The 21,157-nt window shown below is 42.6% G+C and overlaps 3 protein-coding genes across 3 annotated transcripts; all 3 read right to left on the bottom strand.

Annotated features, from left to right (window-relative positions):
• Positions 1 to 2,255: 2,255 nt before the first annotated feature.
• LOC133722732 (pentatricopeptide repeat-containing protein At4g31850, chloroplastic-like) lies at positions 2,256 to 3,166 on the bottom strand. The gene is made up of 2 exons (XM_062149604.1): positions 2,730 to 3,166; positions 2,256 to 2,655 (listed from the first exon to the last, which is right to left on the bottom strand). Exons 1-2 carry the CDS (start codon positions 3,164 to 3,166, stop codon positions 2,256 to 2,258), a joined length of 837 nt encoding a protein of 278 aa, XP_062005588.1.
• Positions 3,167 to 7,309: 4,143 nt separating this feature from the next.
• Positions 7,310 to 7,899, bottom strand: LOC133722733 (pentatricopeptide repeat-containing protein At5g39710-like). Its single transcript, XM_062149606.1, has 2 exons — positions 7,416 to 7,899; positions 7,310 to 7,317 (listed from the first exon to the last, which is right to left on the bottom strand). The coding sequence occupies exons 1-2, from the start codon at positions 7,897 to 7,899 to the stop codon at positions 7,310 to 7,312; spliced, it is 492 nt and encodes a 163-aa protein (XP_062005590.1).
• Positions 7,900 to 19,590: 11,691 nt separating this feature from the next.
• On the bottom strand, positions 19,591 to 21,157 carry LOC133721813 (AAA-ATPase At2g18193-like). Its single transcript, XM_062148547.1, has one exon. The coding sequence runs from the start codon at positions 21,104 to 21,106 to the stop codon at positions 19,715 to 19,717; it is 1,392 nt and encodes a 463-aa protein (XP_062004531.1). The 5' UTR covers positions 21,107 to 21,157; the 3' UTR covers positions 19,591 to 19,714.

A 21,157-nucleotide genomic window follows, 5' to 3' on the forward strand; every position in this document is an offset into this window, starting at 1 on the left:
AGGACTGGTGGCGTTGGAAAGTGGTGCCCATGGCCAACGTTGGCTCCATGGTGTCCAACCCTATGTCCCTCAAAATCACGCCTCCTACGGTCGTGTGATTGTCGCCTTGAGCGATTACCTTCTTGAGCATTCCGATCGTATGGATCATGACGTCGATGGCGACTTTCTCTAGCCATAAGACGATGCTCTTGATAGCTATCTTGAAGCCTATCAAATCTTCTTTGCACAAGTTCATTGCCATGTCTTTCAGTAGTGGCCATAGCTTCAATAAGCTGTTGAAAACTTGTGATCCGTCTTGCATTTACATGAGTCCGGAGTAAGTCAGAGGACCTCATAGCATAGACGGGGAAGGTATTGAGGGTTTTCTCAATCAATTGGTCTTCTGTGATTGTTTTTCCACAGAGACGCATCATTGCTCTGATGCTGAGAGCTTCCGAATAAAATTGCATGACAGTGTCAAATCCAGAGAAGCGAAGATCTTTCCATTCTGCTATTGTATTCGGAAGTATGGAGTCACGAACATTGCCATATCGTTCACGAAGCGCATGCCAAAGCTTTATGGCGCTATCCTCATTTATGAACTCAAACTGTAGGTCACTATCCATGTGACGTTTCATGAAGGCAAGTGCCTTGGAATTATCTTTCTCAGTTTGAGGGTCTGGAGCTGTTACAATAGGACAAAGCTCTTGGATTGTATGCAATAAATCACGGGCAATAAGGTGGATCTCGACATCAGTGACCCATGTTAAGTACCTTTTGCCTGCATAATCCAATGGAACAAAATCGAGTTTGTTCATGTTTGACATCCAGAAAGATGAAACAAGAACAAGTTAGTTTCGGAGTCAATGCTTCCACGAAAACTAATATAAATAAGATTTCCGAGCTATGCTACCAAGAAATCGATTTCCAAGAATAATTGGATTAGACCGAAACAATGATGTTTGAATGGTCAAAATAGATGCTCCCGAACGCTCTTAGTCCGTAGCATACGAACGCTCTTAGTTCGTTAAATCGATGCTTACGGACGCTCTTAGTCCGAAGTCTTACGAACGCTCTTAGTTCGTTAATTGCGTGAATCCCCACGATTCCGCTTTTCAATGATCGAACCCACGTTATAAGAAAGGTGGGATGTAGAAGAAGGGAGGTTTTCAAGTCCCCGAGAAAAGAAGAAGAAATATAAATTTCAAATTTTTAGGAACTTCAAAACTTACTCTTTTGGATACTTACTTGTTGGTTTTGGATCACGCGCGTGTCGATGCAGGCGTGATGGAGCGAAGCAATCTGAGTAGCAGCGTGCAGCAGCAAGTTATATGTGCAGCAGGGGCTGCAGGATGAAGCTGGGCCGAGAGGTGCAGTAAGGCTGCAGGGGTGGCAGCTGCTAGACGCAAAGCTGCAGGCGCATGGGCGCGCAGGAGGTAGCAGCGGGCGCAACAGGTGCTGCAGGGAGCAGCAGAGCTGTAGGGGGCAGCAGGCAGCGACGCAGGGGCGTGTGGCTGCAGGAGCAGCTCGCAGGACAGCGGGGGCTGCTGTGCAAGGTTGCAGGCGCACGGGCGCTCGGAGCAGCAGTGTGCGCAGGGGCGCACGCGGGGCAGCAGTAGGCGCAGGGGCGCACGCGGGGCAGGCTGCAGCGATGCTAGCACGGGCTAGGGGCTGCGACAGTTTTGGCGATATGAAATTCTTTTCGGGTTTTGGCTTTTTGGCTTTTGTGGTTTAGGGCTCGTGCTGATAACGTGTTTAAGGATAATAGAATTGAGAGAGAATTGTAGAGAGAGATGTGTATTATTATTGAGAATAGGAGCCCTATATATAGGGATTACAAAGTACTAGTTCTAATGTTACAAGGAATACCAATCCGTGTAGGATTGGGAAATCTAGAACCTTCTCTCCTATTGCTACTCCTAGTTTGATAAGGCACACTAAACTTGATTTTCCTTCAACATTTTTTTTTTTTTTTTTTTTTGAGAATGACCTTGATTTAAATTTGTAATTGCATAAGCAAAGAAGATATGGTGCTCCTCAGTTTCACAAGTTTTTATAATCACTCCCAGAAATTAGGGTCACAACAAGTTGAAAGTTGGAGTATAAAGTGAACGGAACCCCATTAGATTGCCCACACAACACAAAAGCAGCTATGAGATACATTTTCATACAACACAAAGCCTACTGCATCAGAATAGAGATCAGGAACTTTACGATTTGATTTCAGGTTTAAACTATTAGCACGTATTAACCTAAAAATGTAATGAGAAGTACATCTACTTGGCAAAGAGAATGTTGATGACCGTCTTAACTACAGGTCCCTTTCTGCCCTTCAAAACCTCCATAACAACCTTCTTGTTAGGAACAAACCCCCATGCTTTCAACTCCTTCAGAAACTCTTTGCCCTTCTCCACCTTGAAATCCTTCAGCCGGGCAAAGGCCTTGAACACGGCAGTGTAGGTCCTGGCATTCGGCCGCATTCCCTTGTCCATCATTTCTAGAGTGTACATCTTGACATCACCAAGGAAATTGGGGTCTTTTGCAAGTGCCTTAATGAGAAGTTGAGATCGAACACTGTTAGTGTATGCGTTGGGAGCGACTCCAAGAGATAGCATGCGCATGAACACTTTGAGAACCTCCTTGACCTCATCGGCCTTGGCATAGATATGTGTGTCACTACATCAGGTATTTTGTTAGTCGATTCCAGCTCAGATAATACCTCCTGGACCTGGCAGAAGAACCCATCTTACTTTAGCATGATGATCATCTTGGTGAAAATATTGATGACAGGTCTTCCTTTGCGCATCTTATAGAAGACTTGTTGCAAATCTTTGGGGTTTTCTGGGTCATCCTCGATGACATGTTTCTTGCTGAAAGATAAATAACTATCCGGAGGGAACCTCGATTCCATCTCTTCGCTGTAGTTCTGTATTTCATCATCATCATCTGAATCGTCTGAGTAGTCGTCTAACTCATCTGAGAAGAGAATGTCGGTGATGCTTTTGATCACAGCTCCTTTGCCCTTAAGAACCAGTCTCATAGCCCTCATTGCCTTGTTGTCAGCCACAAACCCCTTGGTTTTCATCTCCCCAAGAAACTGCTTGGCCTCCTCCATTTTCTCTTGCAGAGAAAACGCCTCATACACGGCAGTGTATGAGCTGGCACTGGGTTGCAGTCCCTTGCCCATGCATCATCTCCATGAGACACTCTCACACTCCTTGGCAACCTCAAGAAAACTAGGGTCCGAGTCGGCAACCAGTGCCTTGATGATAACACTATTAAGTGTAAGGGTTGCAATGTCCCGAATCCGAAAAAATCCGAAACACATGGAGAGCTTCCTTGGTCTTGCCGGCATCGGTGTACTCTTCAATAATGCCAGTAGCAATAACCACCTTGGGCATGTCAATCTCTTCCGTAACCTTATTCACAATCTCCGTAGCCAAGTCATTGTAGCCGTCTGTAAACAAGTTGTCGACCATCTTAATGAAACTCTTGATTAAGCCTTGGCCAGTGTTCATACTTTATTGAAAACTTCTGGCAGGTCCTCTGGATCTCCTGGGCAGGCACCGATTAATTATGGTCTCTTCACCAGGTTTGCATACATGAGGAGTTGGTCTATCAAAAAACACCACATTAGTCACATGCGGGCTGTTAACCTCGATGGTAGCCTTGATATTTCGGGAGGAGCTTGTACTTGCCATTGTTAATTAATTTCAGTTTGTATCAAATAGAAGACCGAGTGCAAAGCAGACTTCGTCAAGCTGAGTTTCAATGTTAGGTTGTAGGTGTGCAATGGTCGCAAGTTTCAATAGTTGTGCTCTCTCCCTTTGTTGATTGAGATCCCCTTTTTATATAGACTCTTAAGACTCAGCGAATGAGCAAGTACTAAATCAATCACAAGAAAGTCCGAGCAAGATTTGGTAAGGAAATACTAGCAAGTATGAAAAGTTCAACATTTGGTAATAAAAGTTCAAGAATCTATCAAATCTAGGAAGTAATGCCTTTGAAAAGCCTATTCCTGGAAGGTAAAAGGTAAAATAGAAATAGAGCCCCTTTTCCAGGATGAACTAGGACAGTTTTCTATATTGGACCTCTTCGCTGGTCAAGTAATAACCGAAAGCATAAATCCTAAACCTAAAACAAGAATCAATAGTAAACATCATTTAGTCTTTTGAGAGTGTTCAAGAATTAAACAATATTGGCTTATCAATGGTATTTCTAGAACCAGACATTACAAAGAACAATGGCCACAACTGCAGTTTGTTGATCTGCAGAACAAACACAGAGCTGGTGGACTGATTCAAAGTTTCAAACAACTACAAATGAGAGCTTTTTTAACCTCTTGCATAACCATAGAGCTTATAAACCTCCTGAGCTCTGTAACTTATTTATTTGAATTCTTGAGTGAATATTGCATAAAATGGGGAACTATTCAACTCATTCCTCCAAATATTAAAACTGATGAAAGTTTACAAACAGAAATGGCAATACTCACTGATGCTTACACAACACAAAGTAAAACAATAAGCAAATAAAAATATATTTCATTTCAATTTCTGAACTTTAACATTGATTGACACAAAAGGAATATGCAATCTATTTTCCCACAAAACAAAAGCAGCTAGGAACCGGGAACATTTCCACACAAGAACAAAAGCTTCAACATGACTCTAATCCAGTTGATAGTGTCTCTACTACTATGTTCAATAAAAGCTTCTGCACTGGTTCAAACAGCTAGAAGTGAAAGTTGTTGCAACCTCTTGCATCACATAGTGTTTCTGTTGATGTCATAATTTGGTTCGACAATTACTTTTGACTTTTCAACCCATTCCACGTGGTACGCGTTGAAATGTCAAAGAGTCCACGTAGGACTCTGACCTTTCGACGCACTTAAACCTTTCATAGAGAAAGAAAAGATAACCCTAAGATGGAAATAATCATGACTAGTGAGATGCCTCACTTTGGTAATCCAAGTCTTCAACCTTGGATCTCCACCTCTTAAGTCTTGGACGGTCAGCATGTGATTGACTCACCATCTTGGATGGCAAGGCAAAAGCATATCACGACCTCACTACTAGAATAGCACAGTTCAAAGGAACCAAGAGTCTCAACCCCCAAGACCAAGAGTTCGACCCCTAAGCTTAGAAGCCTCGACCTCTAAGGATCATGACCACGAGCTCCAAGGCTAAAGCCTCGACCTCCAAGCTCACGCACATATAATCGTCATGATGAGACATGGAGCACCAATCAAAGCAAAATCTCACCAACCATGCCACGTGTCAAGTTCCGACATAAGGCATGGCCTAAGAGTAATTCCAGGAAAAGGGAAGCTTGGATAGGCGACACATGTCCCTGACCCTTCACCAACCATATCGGACCACATGGTGGTGACATCTGTCACGTACCAACTCTGTCAGCCCATCCCGGAGTGTCAGTAGGCAGAGAGTGAGAGGCTGACACCCCGATTTTATGGGATTGAGCCATGCCTTTCCCTTTCCACGTCAACTCTCTTCTCCTATAAATACCCAGCCTTCACAAGGCTGAGGGGGAACTTCAACTTTCTCTTCTCTCCGAAAGCTATGCCAAAATGCATAGTCCTTTCCATAGAGCTCCGCCAACTCGAGGTGGTGGAAGCCCAACATCAGGTGGAGGAAGCCCGACGTGAGGCCATCAGTTCCACCCAAGAAAGGAGCTTGGAAGCCCAACATCAGGTGGAGGAAGCCCGACGTGAGGCCATCAGTTCCACCCAAGGAAGGAGCTTGGAAGCCCAACATCAGGTGGAGGAAGCCCGACGTGAGGCCATCAGTTCCACCCAAGAAAGGAGCTTGGAAGCCCAACATCAGGTGGAGGAAGTCCGAGACGAGACTATCAGTTTCACCCAACAAGGAGCTTGGAAGCCTAACATCAGGTGGAGGAAGCCCGACGTGAGGCCATCAGTTCCACCCAAGAAAGGAGCTTGGAAGCCCAACATCAGGTGGTGGAAGCCCAACATCAGGTGGAGGAAGCCCGACGTGAGGCCATCAGTTCCACCCAAGAAAGGAGCTTGGAAGCCCAACATCAGGTGGAGGAAGCCCGACGTGAGGCCATCAGTTCCACCCAAGGAAGGAGCTTGGAAGCCCAACATCAGGTGGAGGAAGCCCAACATCAGGCCATCAGTTTCACCCAACAAGGAGCTTGGAAGCCCAACATCAGGTGGAGGAAGCCCGACGTGAGGCCATCAGTTCCACCCAAGGAAGGAGCTTGGAAGCCCAACATCAGGTGGAGGAAGCCCGACGTGAGGCCATCAGTTCCACCCAAGAAAGGAGCTTGGAAGCCCAACATCAGGTGGAGGAAGTCCGAGACGAGACTATCAGTTTCACCCAACAAGGAGCTTGGAAGCCCAACATCAGGTGGAGGAAACCCGACGTGAGGCCATCAGTTCCACCCAAGAAAGGAGCTTGGAAGCCCAACATCAGGTGGAGGAAGTCCGAGACGAGACTATTAGTTTCACCCAACAAGGAGCTTGGAAGCCCAACATCAGGTGGAGGAAGCTCGACGTGAGGCCATCAGTTCCACCCAAGAAAGGAGCTTGGAAGCCCAACATCAGGTGGAGGAAGTCCGAGACGAGACTATTAGTTTCACCCAACAAGGAGCTTGGAAGCCCAACATCAGGTGGAGGAAGCTCGACGTGAGGCCATCTGTTCCACCCAAGAAAGGAGCTTGGAAGCCCAACATCAGGTGGAGGAATCCCAACATCAGGTGAAGGAAGTCCGAGACGAGACTATCAGTTTCACCAAACAAGGTAGCTTGGAGGCCCAGCATCAGGTGAAGGGAGCCCGAGGCCATACATTCAGTCACAAGAGGTGAACGACCAAGGCTAGGCACAGGACCACCAGGGCATACCTTCAGTCACAAGTGGACGACCAGGGCTACTCACGTAGTCAAACTAATCGAAGGAAAAGATAGGCCTACTTGAAGAAAACAACCCCACCACTTTACACTTGGATTTCAACGGAACTTCCGTTGACTCGTTGATGCCGAAATTGTCACCAACAGTTTCTAAACCTCCTCAAGAGTTATGTAGCTTTTTCACCTAAACTCTGAGTCAATATTGTATCTATAGACTTGGGGAATGGTTCAACTCATTCTCCCAACAGATTAAAGCAAGTGAAAGTTAATGAATCCTCATTTAAAGTTCTGAACTTTAACACTGATCAACACAGAAGGAATGATCAATCTACTTGCCCACAGAAAACAAAAGCAGCTAAGACATCACATACATTTCCACATAACAAAAAAAGTTACATCAGAATTAAGATCTCCTACTCAGGTGATAGTTAATCTAACATAATCACAATCCTAATTCATTCCCACACAACAAAAGTTAGCACATCAGAAGCATAAGCACTAGCTAGCTTTTGATTTCACTAGTATCAAGGCTTTCATCCAACGTTTACCAAAGACTCCAAAGACCATCTTGATGACCTTGTCAACCAAAACTCCTCTTTGGCCTTTAAGAACCTCTCTCACTGCCTTCTTATCCGCCACAAAGCCCTTAGCTTTCATCACCTCCACAAGCTCCCTGCCCTCCTCAGCCTTCTCCTTCTCAACAAACCCCTCAGAAACCGCCACGTATGTACCAGCATTGGGCTGCATTCCCCTGCCCATCATCTCCATCACACACTCCTTTGCAACACCAAGAAAATCCGGGTCTTTGTCCTTAACCAGTGCCTTGATGATAACACTGTAAGTGTAAGCATTGGGCCTGTTGGCGGCACATTTGTTATCTTCCATCATCCTGTACACAATGAGAGCATCCTTGGTCCTGCCGGCGTCGGCATATTCCTCCATCATTCCGGTCAAGGTGAGAATCATGGGTACATACCCATTCTTGACATGAGCCATAAACTCCTTGGCCTCCTGAAAGTACCCCTCTGTCATCAAATGGTCCATCATTCTCAGCGAGAACTTGATGACGCCTTCAAGGGTGTTCACCTTCTCGTAAACTTGGGCGATATCTTCGGGGTCTCCGGGCTAGGCGACGATGGTGGGCCTGGAGGCGATGATGCTAGCGCCATAATAAGGAAGAGGCAGAGGCTGCTGGAGGACTATGTTGGTGAAGTGGGGGCTGTTGATATTGATTGTTGTGGTCTTGATGGGGCTGTTGGGGTCGTCTAGTTCTTCTGAGTCGGTTAAATAGAAGGTACGCTTGGGTCTGGACCAGAAGAGCCTAGAGAAATTGGGGTTAAGAACCCTAGTCTGATGGGTAAAAGGAGGACGAAAGGCCCGAGATAGCAATCGCAATGTGTTGCTTGCCATTGTTGAATGCTGAGAGCTATCAGTGTTGCAACTATTTTGGGGTGTTGGGATTGAGCTTACGTAGCTAGGCTCCAAGACTGGTGGGCATTAGTGGGTGCTAGCTACTGTTACTGTGTTTTATACATGCTAATCCTGGATTAGTGGAGTTGTGTTTAATTAGTAACTATGAGAAAGAGGTAAGGTTAATAAGTTAATTACTTTTTTTTTTTTTGCATAACCGTTTCTAGTATATACAAAATATCTAAATAACGAGAATTTTCATGGAACATCTTTGTCGAAGCAAGTATGGTGGGATATGCCTCATTCATTTCTCTTGTTGTTCTATGAGAGTGATGTTGTGGATCTTCCACAATTTAGATTTTGTTGACTTGTTTGTTTTGCTTGTTTATTATGGAGGTTTTGGTTAGGTCCCCCTCCATTGTCATTCGCATTTTTTTGACTTAATAAATTGGAGTGTTAGAGAGGTTGCTCTTCTGTTATCACTCATCGCAAAAAAAAAAAAAAAATAACGAGAATTTTCTTGTACTGATAATAGTCACAGAGTATGAATAAAATACAACACTAACTCAAAGACTCAAACACAGCCACAGCAAACCCAAAATACTATCCTCACAAACGCTAAATATCTGCCACAGGTCACCAATACAGCAATTTTTTCCTCAAAACAAGAGGCCAAAGCAAAACCCAGATTACCAATCAACTCCAGGAGGACCCGCTACACAATACGAAGTATCAATCTGAAGCTTGGGCCTTAGAGCAGCATAACGGTCAACTGGGATAAACCCAAACTCCGTCTCTTCTTCATTGCAACCGGGAGAGCTAGAGTTATCCTCAACGTCGTCCTCAATGTCATAAAGATCACCGTAAGACATGGTATCGACTGTTATAAGCTCAAAGGGGATTTCACCATAGATGGCACGAAAAAGATCGTTAACACCCTGTTGAGAAGAAGTGGCAATCTTTGGTTCTTCGGCCTTGGCACCATGTGAAGGCCCAGTAGGTGAGTACTTTGAATTTCTGACCTTGCTACCAGATGAAGGCTCAGCAGGTGAACGCTTTGATTCGCTGACCTTGCTACCATGAGGCTTATCTTTTTCGGGGACGATTTGAGACTTATCGGCCTCGGTCAATTCGCTTTCACGATTGCTTGGAGCATCTCGGATTCTGGAAGACATGTCTGTCTGCCAAATTGGGGATTTCGTTTCCAGCGGCCTTCAATGTCATAAAGATCACCGTATCAACATGGTATCGACTGTCATAAAGTTAATTACTTGATTAGTAGCATTCTGTCATTAATCAATTAGTTATTATTATTATTAATTTTTTATTTTATGGCTAAGAGTAACTAAAATCTTAGAGCATCTTTAGCAATGCTAGCCATTTTTGAGTCAAATTTTAGCTAAAGTAGCTAAAAAGTCATTTTAGCTAGCCACTTTAGAATTATGTCTGCATCAATGTTCTCTATTTTAGCTAGTTTTGAATTTATATTATTTTTTAAATGAATATTAAATAGTTTAAATGTATTTATAAATTACATAAAATAACTTAAAATGAATGTTTTAAATTATAGAGAGCCTCATCCCGCTCTCTATATTTAGGAGCGAGATAGCTAAAAATTATAATAGAGAGCCACTTAGGAGTCTGGTGCAGCTGCTAAAATAGATAAAAAGCTAAACATGCTCTCCAAAATAGCTAAGGAGCTATAATAGAAAGTCTGCTAAAGATGCTCTTAAGTCTCCAAAAATAAAAACCAATCACGAAATGTTATTAGCTAATTTACCTTAACCTTAACCATCTCCGACGTTGGCCATTCTCAATCGAAATGCCATTTCTAGAAGTAATTGAGTCCTGAGACGATGAAACTTTTCAAATGATTATCTTTTTTGATGAGATTTTCTAATGTTATTAGTTATTACACATCAAAAATTTTAAGGGCCTGTGCAAGAGAAACTCTATAGCCTTCCACAATCACAGCATACTTAAACATGGGAATGCACAAGGTTTTTACAGTAAATTAAGGAAGCTGAGACACAACCTATTTAATCATATACTTAAACATGGGTTATAACAGCCCACAACTGCAGCTTGTGTAGCTGCAGAACCAGAGCTTGTGCACTTGTTCTAATAGCTAGTAAAATGAGAGCTTTTTTAACCTTTTCCACAGCCACAGGGCTCTTAAACCACCTCATGAGCTCTGTAACTTCTTCCACTTGAATTTGAGACAATATTTGTATAGATGGGGGAATCATTCAACTCATTCTCACCAAAGATTAGTGAAACTAAATAGGAATATATTGCTAATTGAAACTCAGGACAGCACATGAGCAAGACAATAATAGCAATAGGAAAAACATTTCAATTTTTATTTCAAGTTCTGAACTTTAACACTGACCAACACAAAAGTAAAGAGAAAACAGCAGCTAGGATGTCACATAAATTTCCACACAACAAAAGCTTAACCATAAACATTTCTTAATGCAGTTGATAGTGTACGTAACAGAATCACAATCCTAAATTATTCTCACACAAAATTGTAGCATGCCGATAAATCTTTCCTGTCAATTCTACATATTACAGACCTTATATGATGCCGGGCCTAATTCAAATACTACTTGCTGTTAGATCCATCAACAACAAACACAAATGTTAATATTGAAAATGAGAGAGCTTTTAGCTAACTTATGAAATATGGCAGCTCAGAGGCTGTGACAACCTCTTCCATAACAAGGGCATTTAAACCCATGAGCTCTGTAACTTCTTCATTTAGAAGTCTGTTGTAAATGTGGTATCACTATCCAAACATTAAACTGTTCAATGTTGGTGTATAACAGCAATATCCCAATTCATACTTCCACAAAACAGAACATAAGACATCATAAACAAATCTCTTGCATTTCAATTATAACACTAATCGCCATAGAGCTAGCTTGTTAATCACTAGCAAATCCAAATTCATAGCTGCACAGCATAAGCTAGAAAAGCTCTAACATTCCATTACATTTCAATATTTTCAACACTAGTCAATCATAGAACTACTAAACAACGTACAACTACTTTAGCTCATGCCACAGTTACACAGAAACTAGGACCTCCAAAACATTTCCATTTCATTTCAAAGCTTTTAACTTCTACCACTAACCCAATTATCTATCATGTAGCAAAACCAATATCCACAACAAGCATTCAATCTACTTGCCAAAGAGAATGTTGAATAGGCTTTTCACCACAGGTCCCCTTCTTCCCATAAGCACCTCCTTCACAGCCGTCTCGTCCGGCCAAGTCCTTGGGGTCGATTGGGCCCACGAAGATGAGCCTGCAGCCCTGTTCGTATAGAGGAGGGGTCGGACCGGTGCCGTCGTCATTCTCTACGGCCTCTATGTCGGCGCTGGTAACCTTCACCTTGGACTTGGGTTGGGAGGAGCTTCTGATCGGCATTGTTTCAGTACTCGGCAAACCCAGTTGAATTCGTCTGCAATTGAATCAAAAGAATCTGAAAGATCAAAACTTGAAGCATGAGCAAACAATTTTCAACAACTTCTTGTAGCAGCGAAACAAAGACTAGTTCTTGATTACAGATTGGGGGAGAACCTAAACCCTAAAAATGGAGCTGTCAAATTGAAATTGGATGTATTGATAGAATGGGTGATGGGAGGAATTAAGATGTGCCTGGTGGAGAACTAGCGACGAGAGCAACGAAGAACCGGTTTCCTTGTCTTCTTGACACCAAGAGGCAATGCAAAATTGAGCAAAGTCAAATGGAAACAAAAGAATTTTGGGAAGCTATTTAAACATTTAAATAAAAATTAAAAATTTTAAACTGATGAAAATGGCGGGAAAGTGTGTGTGTATATATATATTATTGTTTAAGGAAAATTGAATCGGGAGAGAATTGAGTCGTACTTTCATTGATATAGGGGCCTCTTTATATAGAGAATTACAAGTATAGAGATAGAGTTGTACATGGAAACATAATCATACATTGATTGGATATCTCCTAAGATTCTCCGAGAATATCTCTAATATAAACTATATTTACTAAGTAACCTCGAACCTCGAGTTTGGGCCAGACACATATTCTAGATTTACTTGAACACTCCCCCTTGTGTCGCCCAAACGTGGTGCTCCTCTCGTTGCCTCATTAAAACCTTGCCGAGTAACAAAAACCCTGTGGGACAAAAATAACCTCAGTCGAAGGGGAAAAAGAGCGCAACACACCCTTCACGTTTCGAGACCATACATGTAGACATCTCTCCCTGATGTCTGCATCTCCCCCTGATGACAACGGTCATGGGAGTTCGGATAACTTCCGCAAAAGATGCTACCAACATGTTTCTCGAAAGTGGAATTTAGGCAATGACTTAATGAGCAAGTCTGCCATATTGTCCTCAGATTGAACCTAGTTCACTTTGATCTTGAGGAGAGTCTGTTGTTGCTGATTATGCTTGGTGTTATCGCTTTTGATGTAGCATTTGCTTCTTTATTCAAAACAAGCAGCATTATCTTAAATGCTCGTAGGCTCATCTATGGTAGACTTCAAACCACAATTGTTTCGAACATGCGTAATTATGGATCCAATCCATATACATTCACGAACCACTTTATGAAGAGCAATAATCTCTGCATTGTTCGAAGATATAGCGATTGTGGTCTATTTCTGTAGACCTCCAAGATATCACGGTCCTTACCCATGGTGAACACTTAACCATTTTGGGAATGACCTTTGTGTGGGTCAGAGAGATACCTAACATCAGCAAAACCTTCCAAAACACATGTCGTTTTGGGATAGGGATAGTGGACGCAGGCTAGTGTTGGCGGCGTTCCTGGTGTGTGATGGGTCCGAATCCATCATCTCTTTGTAGGGATAGAACAAGCTCATATCAATCATACATCTCAAGTATCCAAAGATATATTTTACACCAATCCAATGTCGTCTCGTTGGCGCAGAGCTATATCTAGCTAACAAGTTCATGGCAAATGAGATGTCCGGTCTTGTGCATTGAGCTAAGTACATAATGCGCCTATTGTACTCAAGTAAGGCACTCCTGCCTCTAGCATATCTTCGTCATCATCCTTTCGACGAAGAGGATCCTTTTTAGGATCAAGACTACAGACGATCATGAGGGTGCTTGAAGGCTTGACCTTGTCAAAATGCCTAAGCATCTATCGACACGATGCTCAAGTTCCAAACCGAGACATAATCGTGTTCTCCCAAAATCCTTCATCTCAAACTCGGATTTCAAGTGTTCAGCAGTTTCCCTTAACTCTTTAAGGGCTTCTAATGAAGATCATGTCTAACATGAACCGCGATAGAATCCGAAACTTGTTATGGAAACGCGTGGGCATATCCCTTCCTAATCAAGTAGTCATTTTAGTGAGCGTTTCAACTTCTTTGTAAACTCACTCCGTGGTCTAGAGCCACTTGACTTGGGTAAATGAAGTTCACCATGAACCTTCATGTATATTCCGTATCTAGATCCCCATAGAGATACGTAGTGACCACATTTGTAAGCTGCATAATCAGTTATTCGGAAACTACCAAACTGACAAGGTAGTGGAGTGCAATGACATCCATTACGAGAGAATATGTCTCATCGTAGTCGATTACAGGGCGTTTTGTGAGAAGCCTTGCGCCATAAGGCCAGATTGCCATCTCTTTTTCTCATCACGCTTTCTAACGAAGACCCATTAGTCAATAGGTTTTATGTTAGGAGGTGTTGGCATCACTGGCTCAAAAACCTTCCTCTTCGTTAGAGAATCCAACTTAACCTGGATCGCAGCTTTCCATTTAGGCCAAATCTCTCTACGTTGGCATTCATTCATCAACGGAGCGTGGTTCGATATCATCGGACTCAACAAACTCATGCGCAATGAAGTGCGTGACTACATCATCAATTATGATGGAGTTTCTATCCCACGTCTCATGTACACTAGTGTAATTTTCATAGAGCTCTATATTCTCAAGAATAAGTTCTGACGTTGAGGCGTCCCCTAACGATAACCAGAACCCGGAAGATTCTCATGAGACGGATTTTGAGTCTTAATGATCAAAGGATTGAAATGTGCCAAAGTATCCTTCGAACTCACTGGCCTCCCACGCATCCTAGCTGGGGCCATGGCCTGTAACGCCAGAGTGCCACTCTCTTTGGCGTTGGCGCCATGCCTACTTCCATGTAGGGTGGCGCTACGTCCTCTCGTAGGAACGTCCTTCCTTGCAGGCATGTTTGCAGCATATTTGTGTGATCTCGTCACTTTATTGGGGATCGAGATAAGACATAGTAGGGACAGGCCACGACAATTCCTGTCGTTCTTGCTGAACATCTGTTTTCTTATCTCCCCCTAACGATGGGAAGACTGTCTCATCAAAGTGACATCCGCAAATCTAGTGGTAAGGAGATCGCCTAGCAAGGGCATAAAGTGGCGGACGATTGTTGGAGTCTCAAATCCAACTGAGTTGCCCATTCGTCTGTAAGGACCCATTATAGAGCGCTGTGGCGGTGCAATTGGCACATAAAGGCACACTCAAATATGCGTTAGTACGATACTTGTACCCAGTCACTAGCTGTAACGCAGAGGTAGGTTGAGTGGCGGTGGGTCGTAGACAAATTAGCATAGCTGCATGCGATATTGCATCACCCCAAGCGGATATAAGAAAATTAGTGCGCATTACCAATGTCCGGACTACCATCGTAGTCGTTTCCGCGAGAGGATGATCCGGGGAGTGAGCTTATGGGAATATAATGTCCAACATTAGTCCCAATGCAATAACCATCGAAAGTCTTCGATGTAAACTCTCTAGCATTGTCAAGTCCAATTGAGGGAAGAGGATGATCCGGGGAGTGAGCCCGTTGTCAAATGATATGTGCTAGAAGTGTAGCATAAGCAGCATTTACAGGTGGACAATGGCACAACACGTGACCAGCGTGTTTGCGTATCAACCAATATCATGAGATATTTAAACGTCCGTAAATTGGTTGAACTAGTCCACAGAATCCCCATTGATTCTATGTAAGAACATAATGAGTATTTTTATATCCTTTTCATAGGACGGTCTCAGTCCTAATTTCCCTAAGGAATATGCTTTGTAAATCAAGCGAGAGGCTTTAAAAGCAACCAATGAGGATTTTGGTTGGGCCTGAGTGTCTGAAACGCTATTTGAAGCAAGTTGGTGATTGCAGCATCACCTGGGACGCCATTACTATGATGGACGCTATCCATGGTGTCATGGATTGGGACTATGCAAGCCCTAGGCTGGTGGTGGACGGAAGCGGTGCCCTAGGCAGCAGCGTCGGTCACACTTAGTTCAGAAATCAACTTTTGATTCATGCTTCATTTCGCTCGATAGAAAAGATGTCCATGTGAAGTCTTTAGTAGACGGATCATCATATCATGATCATGATGACCTATCTTGTCGTGACAAAGCCAATATGTGTCTAAATCCAAGAGATATTCTCTCATAACTTTATTGGATTTTATAGCTCGAATAGTGACATAGAGTCCACTAGAGAGACACATAAACTTCTCTAAGATGTGCCTTTGTTCGCAATCATTAGAGGTATTGCAAAGGAACTCATTTCCGTTTGCTACATGCGTTTTCGCATGGAATCCGTTGGCCATTCATAGGTGCGATTGGCCCTAGGAGCGTAGAGAGTTTCTGTGACAATAATTAAGGTGCCATTTGGCAAATGGAACTTGGGCTATTCTATGTCCTTGAATTAATACTGATGGCCTTGCCATCGTAGTCACAAAAGTCATATACTCAAAATCAAAATTGAGTCATAAATAACTCGAAATTTTATTCATAAGCCAACAAAGTTACATCATTGTCTTTTTGACCAAAGAAAATCTAATCCAAAATGCTAGCTAATGCAAAACAATGGTAGTCGTCTAACTTCTTTCAGTAATTCCAAAATAAATGTGACCAGGTGAGTAGAGAGATGTTGGTGGAGCAAGGCTCGCTTAAGTACCACTAATCTCATAACCTTCCTAGACATCACACTTACTTTGGGTGAGCCTACTTTGATGAAAGACTAAACCATTGGCATTTACTACAAAAATATATGGCAATTGCCTATTACATCTCTTGGAAAAAATAAAGACTTAAACAGAATTGGCGATCTATTGATCCCAGCCAGATTTATAGTCTTCAACCCTTCACTCTAGATCATCTTCTTGATCTTCTTGTTCCACATAGTGAGCTTCTCTTGCTTCACAATATGCTTTGTAGGCGGTGACAAGTTCTTCACGAGCTCTACAAATGTGTGCCCAATGATCAGACACTCCACATCGAGAACATACATCTCTTTGCTCGAACTCCATTGATTGAGGCGCTTTGAAAGCGTCATTTAGATGGCTCTTAGTGTTGGTGGCGCCACCAACATGGCCAGAGGCGTTGCCTCCCTCTCTCTTTCCACGTTTACCTCGATCTTCGGTTCCGTGTTCGCCTATTTTGGCGGTTACCTTCCCAAGTAGAGCGATTATATGGACCAGAACGTCCAGAAGTATCCGTAAGATTAGGGTTTCGCTCTTGGCGCCCTCTCTTAGAAGCGCGACTATAATTGAATTCCGGAATGTGCTCTATTTCCATGGATCTCAATTTATAGTTCTTCACAAGGATGTTTTCATGCTTTTCAGCGACATTCATAGCTCCAATAAGCTCATGAAACCTTGTGATCCGTCCTGCAGTAACATCGATTCGATAGTTCTTAGCAACCATCAATGCAGAGACGGGAAAGGTAGAGAGAGTCTTCTCAATCAACATCGCATTTGTGATCTCTTTACCACAGAATTCCATTAAGGATTTAATGCGAAGTGCTTCCGAGTTGTAGTCAAGAACTGACTTGAAATCACAGAAGCGGAGGCTATGCCATCTCACTTCTAGGTCAGGAAGCAGGGAGTCACGGACATTGCCAAATCTTTCTTCGAGTGAGACCCACAGCCTTCTGGGGTCTTCTTCATTCATACACTCGTACTAGAGCGAATCATTCATATGACGAGTCATTAGGATGATGGCTTTCGCCTTATTTGCCTCTAAGGCTGCTCTATTTGCTTCCAAAGCTTGATCTTGCTCAACAGTTAGCACGTCCTGGCTAGGCTCGAGAATCGTATCCAGGATTCCATCGGCCTTGAGATGCTGGCAGACATCACGAACCCAAATGTGATATTCAGAGCCAGTTGTTCCCAATGGAGCAAAGTCCAATTTGTTCAGGTTACTCATCCTGAAAGAGAACAAGAAATTAGGGTTAGTTTCGGAGCGAAAAAAGGCTACCACAAAAACAAATAAAATTTCTGAGCGTAGTCGCTTCCAAGAAATTAGGAATTTCCGAGCGTAGTCTCTTCCAAGAAATTCGATTCCAAGAGGGGTTGGATTAGATCGAAACAATGATGTTTGCGGTCAATCGTTTTATCTCAACAAACTCTAAGTTTGGAGGACTCTACAAGCTCCAAGCTTGGAGTGAGCACGAACCCCCACAGTTCGGCTTAATTTGGTCTCCCCTATGATAAAGAAAGGGGGGTAGAAGAAGGGAGGTTGCAAGTCCCCGAAAAAGAAGAGAAATTAAATGTAAAAACTCTAAAAAAACGGGAACTTTTAGAAAAAAAAAATACCTCGAAATAGGTCGCCGGAAAAGTTGGCCGGAAAAAGTCACCGGAAAGTGGTTGACCGGCGTTGACTGACGTTGACCTGGGAGCTGACGTGGCAGTGGGTCCCCCTTGCTGACATGGCGTGGGTCCCCTTTGATGACGTGGCGCGAGTCCGGATGCTGGCGTGTCGTGGTCCCTCTTGCTGACTTGGCGCGGGTCCGGGTGATGATGTGGCGTGGGTCTGCATCAGTGGGCCTCTGCCTTGGGGTTGGGCTTCTTTTCCTTTCCTTTTTTTTTTTTTCCTTCTTTTCTTTTCCTTCTGCCGGTTTTCTGCCAGAAGGTTCAGTCTTCTGGTTCACTCACTTTTAGGCCAGTTTTTGTGCTTTTCTTCCGGTTCCTGAATCTTCTGATTGAGAGGTATCTGGTGACACAATTTGGTTGAAATTGGATGGCCGGAAGATGGTGAACCGATGGAATATTTGTTGCGGGTTGGATGGAGCTTCCGATGGCCGGTTCGGTAGGTTTCCGGCCGGTTCTTGGGGTGGCGCCGCCGGTTCTGGACTCCTGGGATCGAATGCTTCAAGGTGTGAGGTGGAGGCAGAAAAGGCTTCAAGGTTTTGTATTCGGATTCAAGGTTTTTAGCTTCTTGAATCAGGGTTTGGCTATTTGTTTCAAGGTTAGGGCTTCGTGCTGAAAACGTGTTTAAGGAAAACTGAATTGGGAGAGAATTGAGTCGTACTTTCATTGATAATATGGGCCTCTTTATATAGAGGATTACAAGCATAGAGATAGAGTTGTACATGGAAACATAATCATACATTGATTAGATATCTCCTAAGATTCTCCGAGAATATCTCTAATATAAACCCTATTTCAACTAGAGCAAGTAACCTCTAGTTTGGGCCAGACACATATTCTGGATTTACTTGAAATTTTTTTTTTTTTTTTGCCAAATAGGAAAAGTGTATTTTTCTTTGGCGGAGAGTTTTATTTCTCATTTTCCCTTCTCTAATTTATCAGTTTATGAAAAAATTGAGCAAACAATATTTTGGACAAAGTGAAATTTATTCGCAAAAGAAAGAGACAATCGTTGAGCAAACAAGAGAAAACAGATTTATCGATCATTTTACTATTAGTGGTACTAGCAATGTACCCGCGTTTATCGCGGGTGATATTATGATGTTAATGGAAAATAGATCGACTAAAAAGAATAGTTGTTATTTATTTTTTAGACATAAAATAATGGTAGTTTGGCTAATTACACTTTTATCTATTTATATTCTATTAACTTAATTTGATAAATATGTTATTGAAGGGTATTATAGGTACTTCAAAATTTGGTGAAGCCCTTTGACACCAAAAGATGGCCTCCATTTATAGTAGTAGAGATAAGGTAAATACTGTTAAAGGATGTGATTGGGGCTTAAGTGCTTAACTAGTTCCATTTATTGTAGACCCAAACAAGCAAAGTACACTGAACTCTTTGTAATTTCTCTCGAAAAACTCATATTTGAAAATCACATAAAAAAAACTCATATTTAAAAATAATATGTAAAGTTGTAAACTATCAAATCAAAATTGACCCAACAAATGCTCATTAACATATTTATACACATATTTTCTCTTTTTCTGCAATTGTTACAAATTTATAATCAAGCTAGAAGATTACAATAGTCACAACTCACAAGGCCCAACAAAAAGGAGACCACCTAATCTAGGATTGCATCCGAATCATAGCGGAAATGAGATTCAAAGCAATATATCTGATATCAGAAAGGGGTTATGGTTATCTAACTTATCTAATTAAGACTCAAAAATTCAAAACGGGAAGATGCAAAGTTGATTACTAGGTTACTGATCAGCTCTGTTTTTTCTTTGCATCTTCATCTGTTTCTTCAATCTCAATGTTGTTAGTCCCCTCGCCTTTGATTTTACTGCTCTCGGATTTCTTTCTTTTGAGGAAACAGACAAGTCCTTCAAGAGCAACATCAGCATCATCACTCTTCATTAGCTCCTCTGCAACTTCAGCAGGGATCACCTCGGTGCTCTCTATTAAACCTTCAATTTCTCCAGAGAGGCGATGAGGGTTGCTTTCATGAATGCCAAGGTAGTTAGAGGCTAAGACTCTGAACCCGCTCGGGGTGCAATACGACATGTGAATGTGCACATCCATTCGACCAGGACGCAACAATGCAGGGTCTAGTTTATCCTTGTTGTTGGTGGTGAACACAATAATTCTCTCGTCACCACAGCTCGACCACAGACCATCTATAAAGTTCAATAGTCCCGAGAGTGTTAACCTGGTGTTAGATTGTTCATTATTGCCCTCCTCTGATTCTCTGTTTTGTATGTCCACGGTGCAATCAATATCCTCAATGACCAAAATAGAACGATTTGAAGTAGACAGCATTATCCTCCTCAATTCTGAGTTGTCATAAATACTAGTAAGCTCCAAATCATATACATCAAACTTGAGATAATTAGCCATGGCTGCAATCAAACTTGATTTGCCAGTACCGGGTGGACCATACAACAAATACCCTCTTTTCCAAGCCTTGCCAATCTTCCTATAAAACTCTTTCCTCCTCACAAACCTATCCAAATCCTCGATAATTGTCCTCTTAAGCTCGGGGTCCATAGCCAATGTGTCAAAAGTTGAAGGGTGCTCGAGATCTATTGAACCCGAATACTGGGAATCAAGCTTGAGAACCTTTTCCTCTTGTCTAATTGCATCGGCCCGAGCCAACACATGTTGCATGTACGAGTCTATCACCTTGGCCCTGTGCTTCTTGTTGAAAGTCAGCTCAAACTGATGCTTCTCATTATTACCAGAACCACCTTTCTTGTCTTCGGCGCACACAAAACACCACCTAAGTTTAATGCCATCAAAGAAATCAATGATTTCTTGGTCTTTGTCAACCGCAATGTTGAGAGTCTTCTGCCCTGGTGTTTTGCTCACTCGGAGACGCTCATTTAAATCACTAATCTTGGTTCGGAGGTAGACTTCCGCTGCTTCATAAACTTGATTGCTGATGTAGCCACACTTCTCATCAATAATGATTGTCATGTCCAAAGATCGAGGGGTGTAGAAGAATTTGTTGAAGATCGAGTAAATGTATGAACGCAACTCATGAGGGAAGAGTTGGTCCATTATGGAGCGGACCAACATGATGAATGCCGCCAATGAGGCATAGGCCGAAAACAAGGACGAAGCCGAGGTGGGCATGTCTTTGAAATTGAGAGGATACATTGGAAATGTGACTGTGAATTTCTGAATTCAAGTGATGGGACGAGAGATGAA

This window comes from Rosa rugosa, chromosome 7 (assembly GCF_958449725.1).
Source record: "Rosa rugosa chromosome 7, drRosRugo1.1, whole genome shotgun sequence".
In the NCBI taxonomy this organism is placed as follows: Eukaryota; Viridiplantae; Streptophyta; class Magnoliopsida; order Rosales; family Rosaceae; genus Rosa; species Rosa rugosa.

Bases quoted from the DNA above. Each gene is read 5' to 3' on its own strand.
- LOC133722732 (XM_062149604.1), bottom strand. From the start codon at position 3,166: ATGGGCAAGGGACTGCAACCCAGTGCCAGCTCATACACTGCCGTGTAT. The intron at 2,656-2,729 runs GTAAGATGGGTT...TACCTGATGTAG, and splicing joins AAGATGATCATCATGCTAAA to TGACACACATATCTATGCCA.
- LOC133722733 (XM_062149606.1), bottom strand. From the start codon at position 7,899: ATGACAGAGGGGTACTTTCAGGAGGCCAAGGAGTTTATGGCTCATGTC.
- LOC133721813 (XM_062148547.1), bottom strand. From the start codon at position 21,106: ATGTATCCTCTCAATTTCAAAGACATGCCCACCTCGGCTTCGTCCTTG.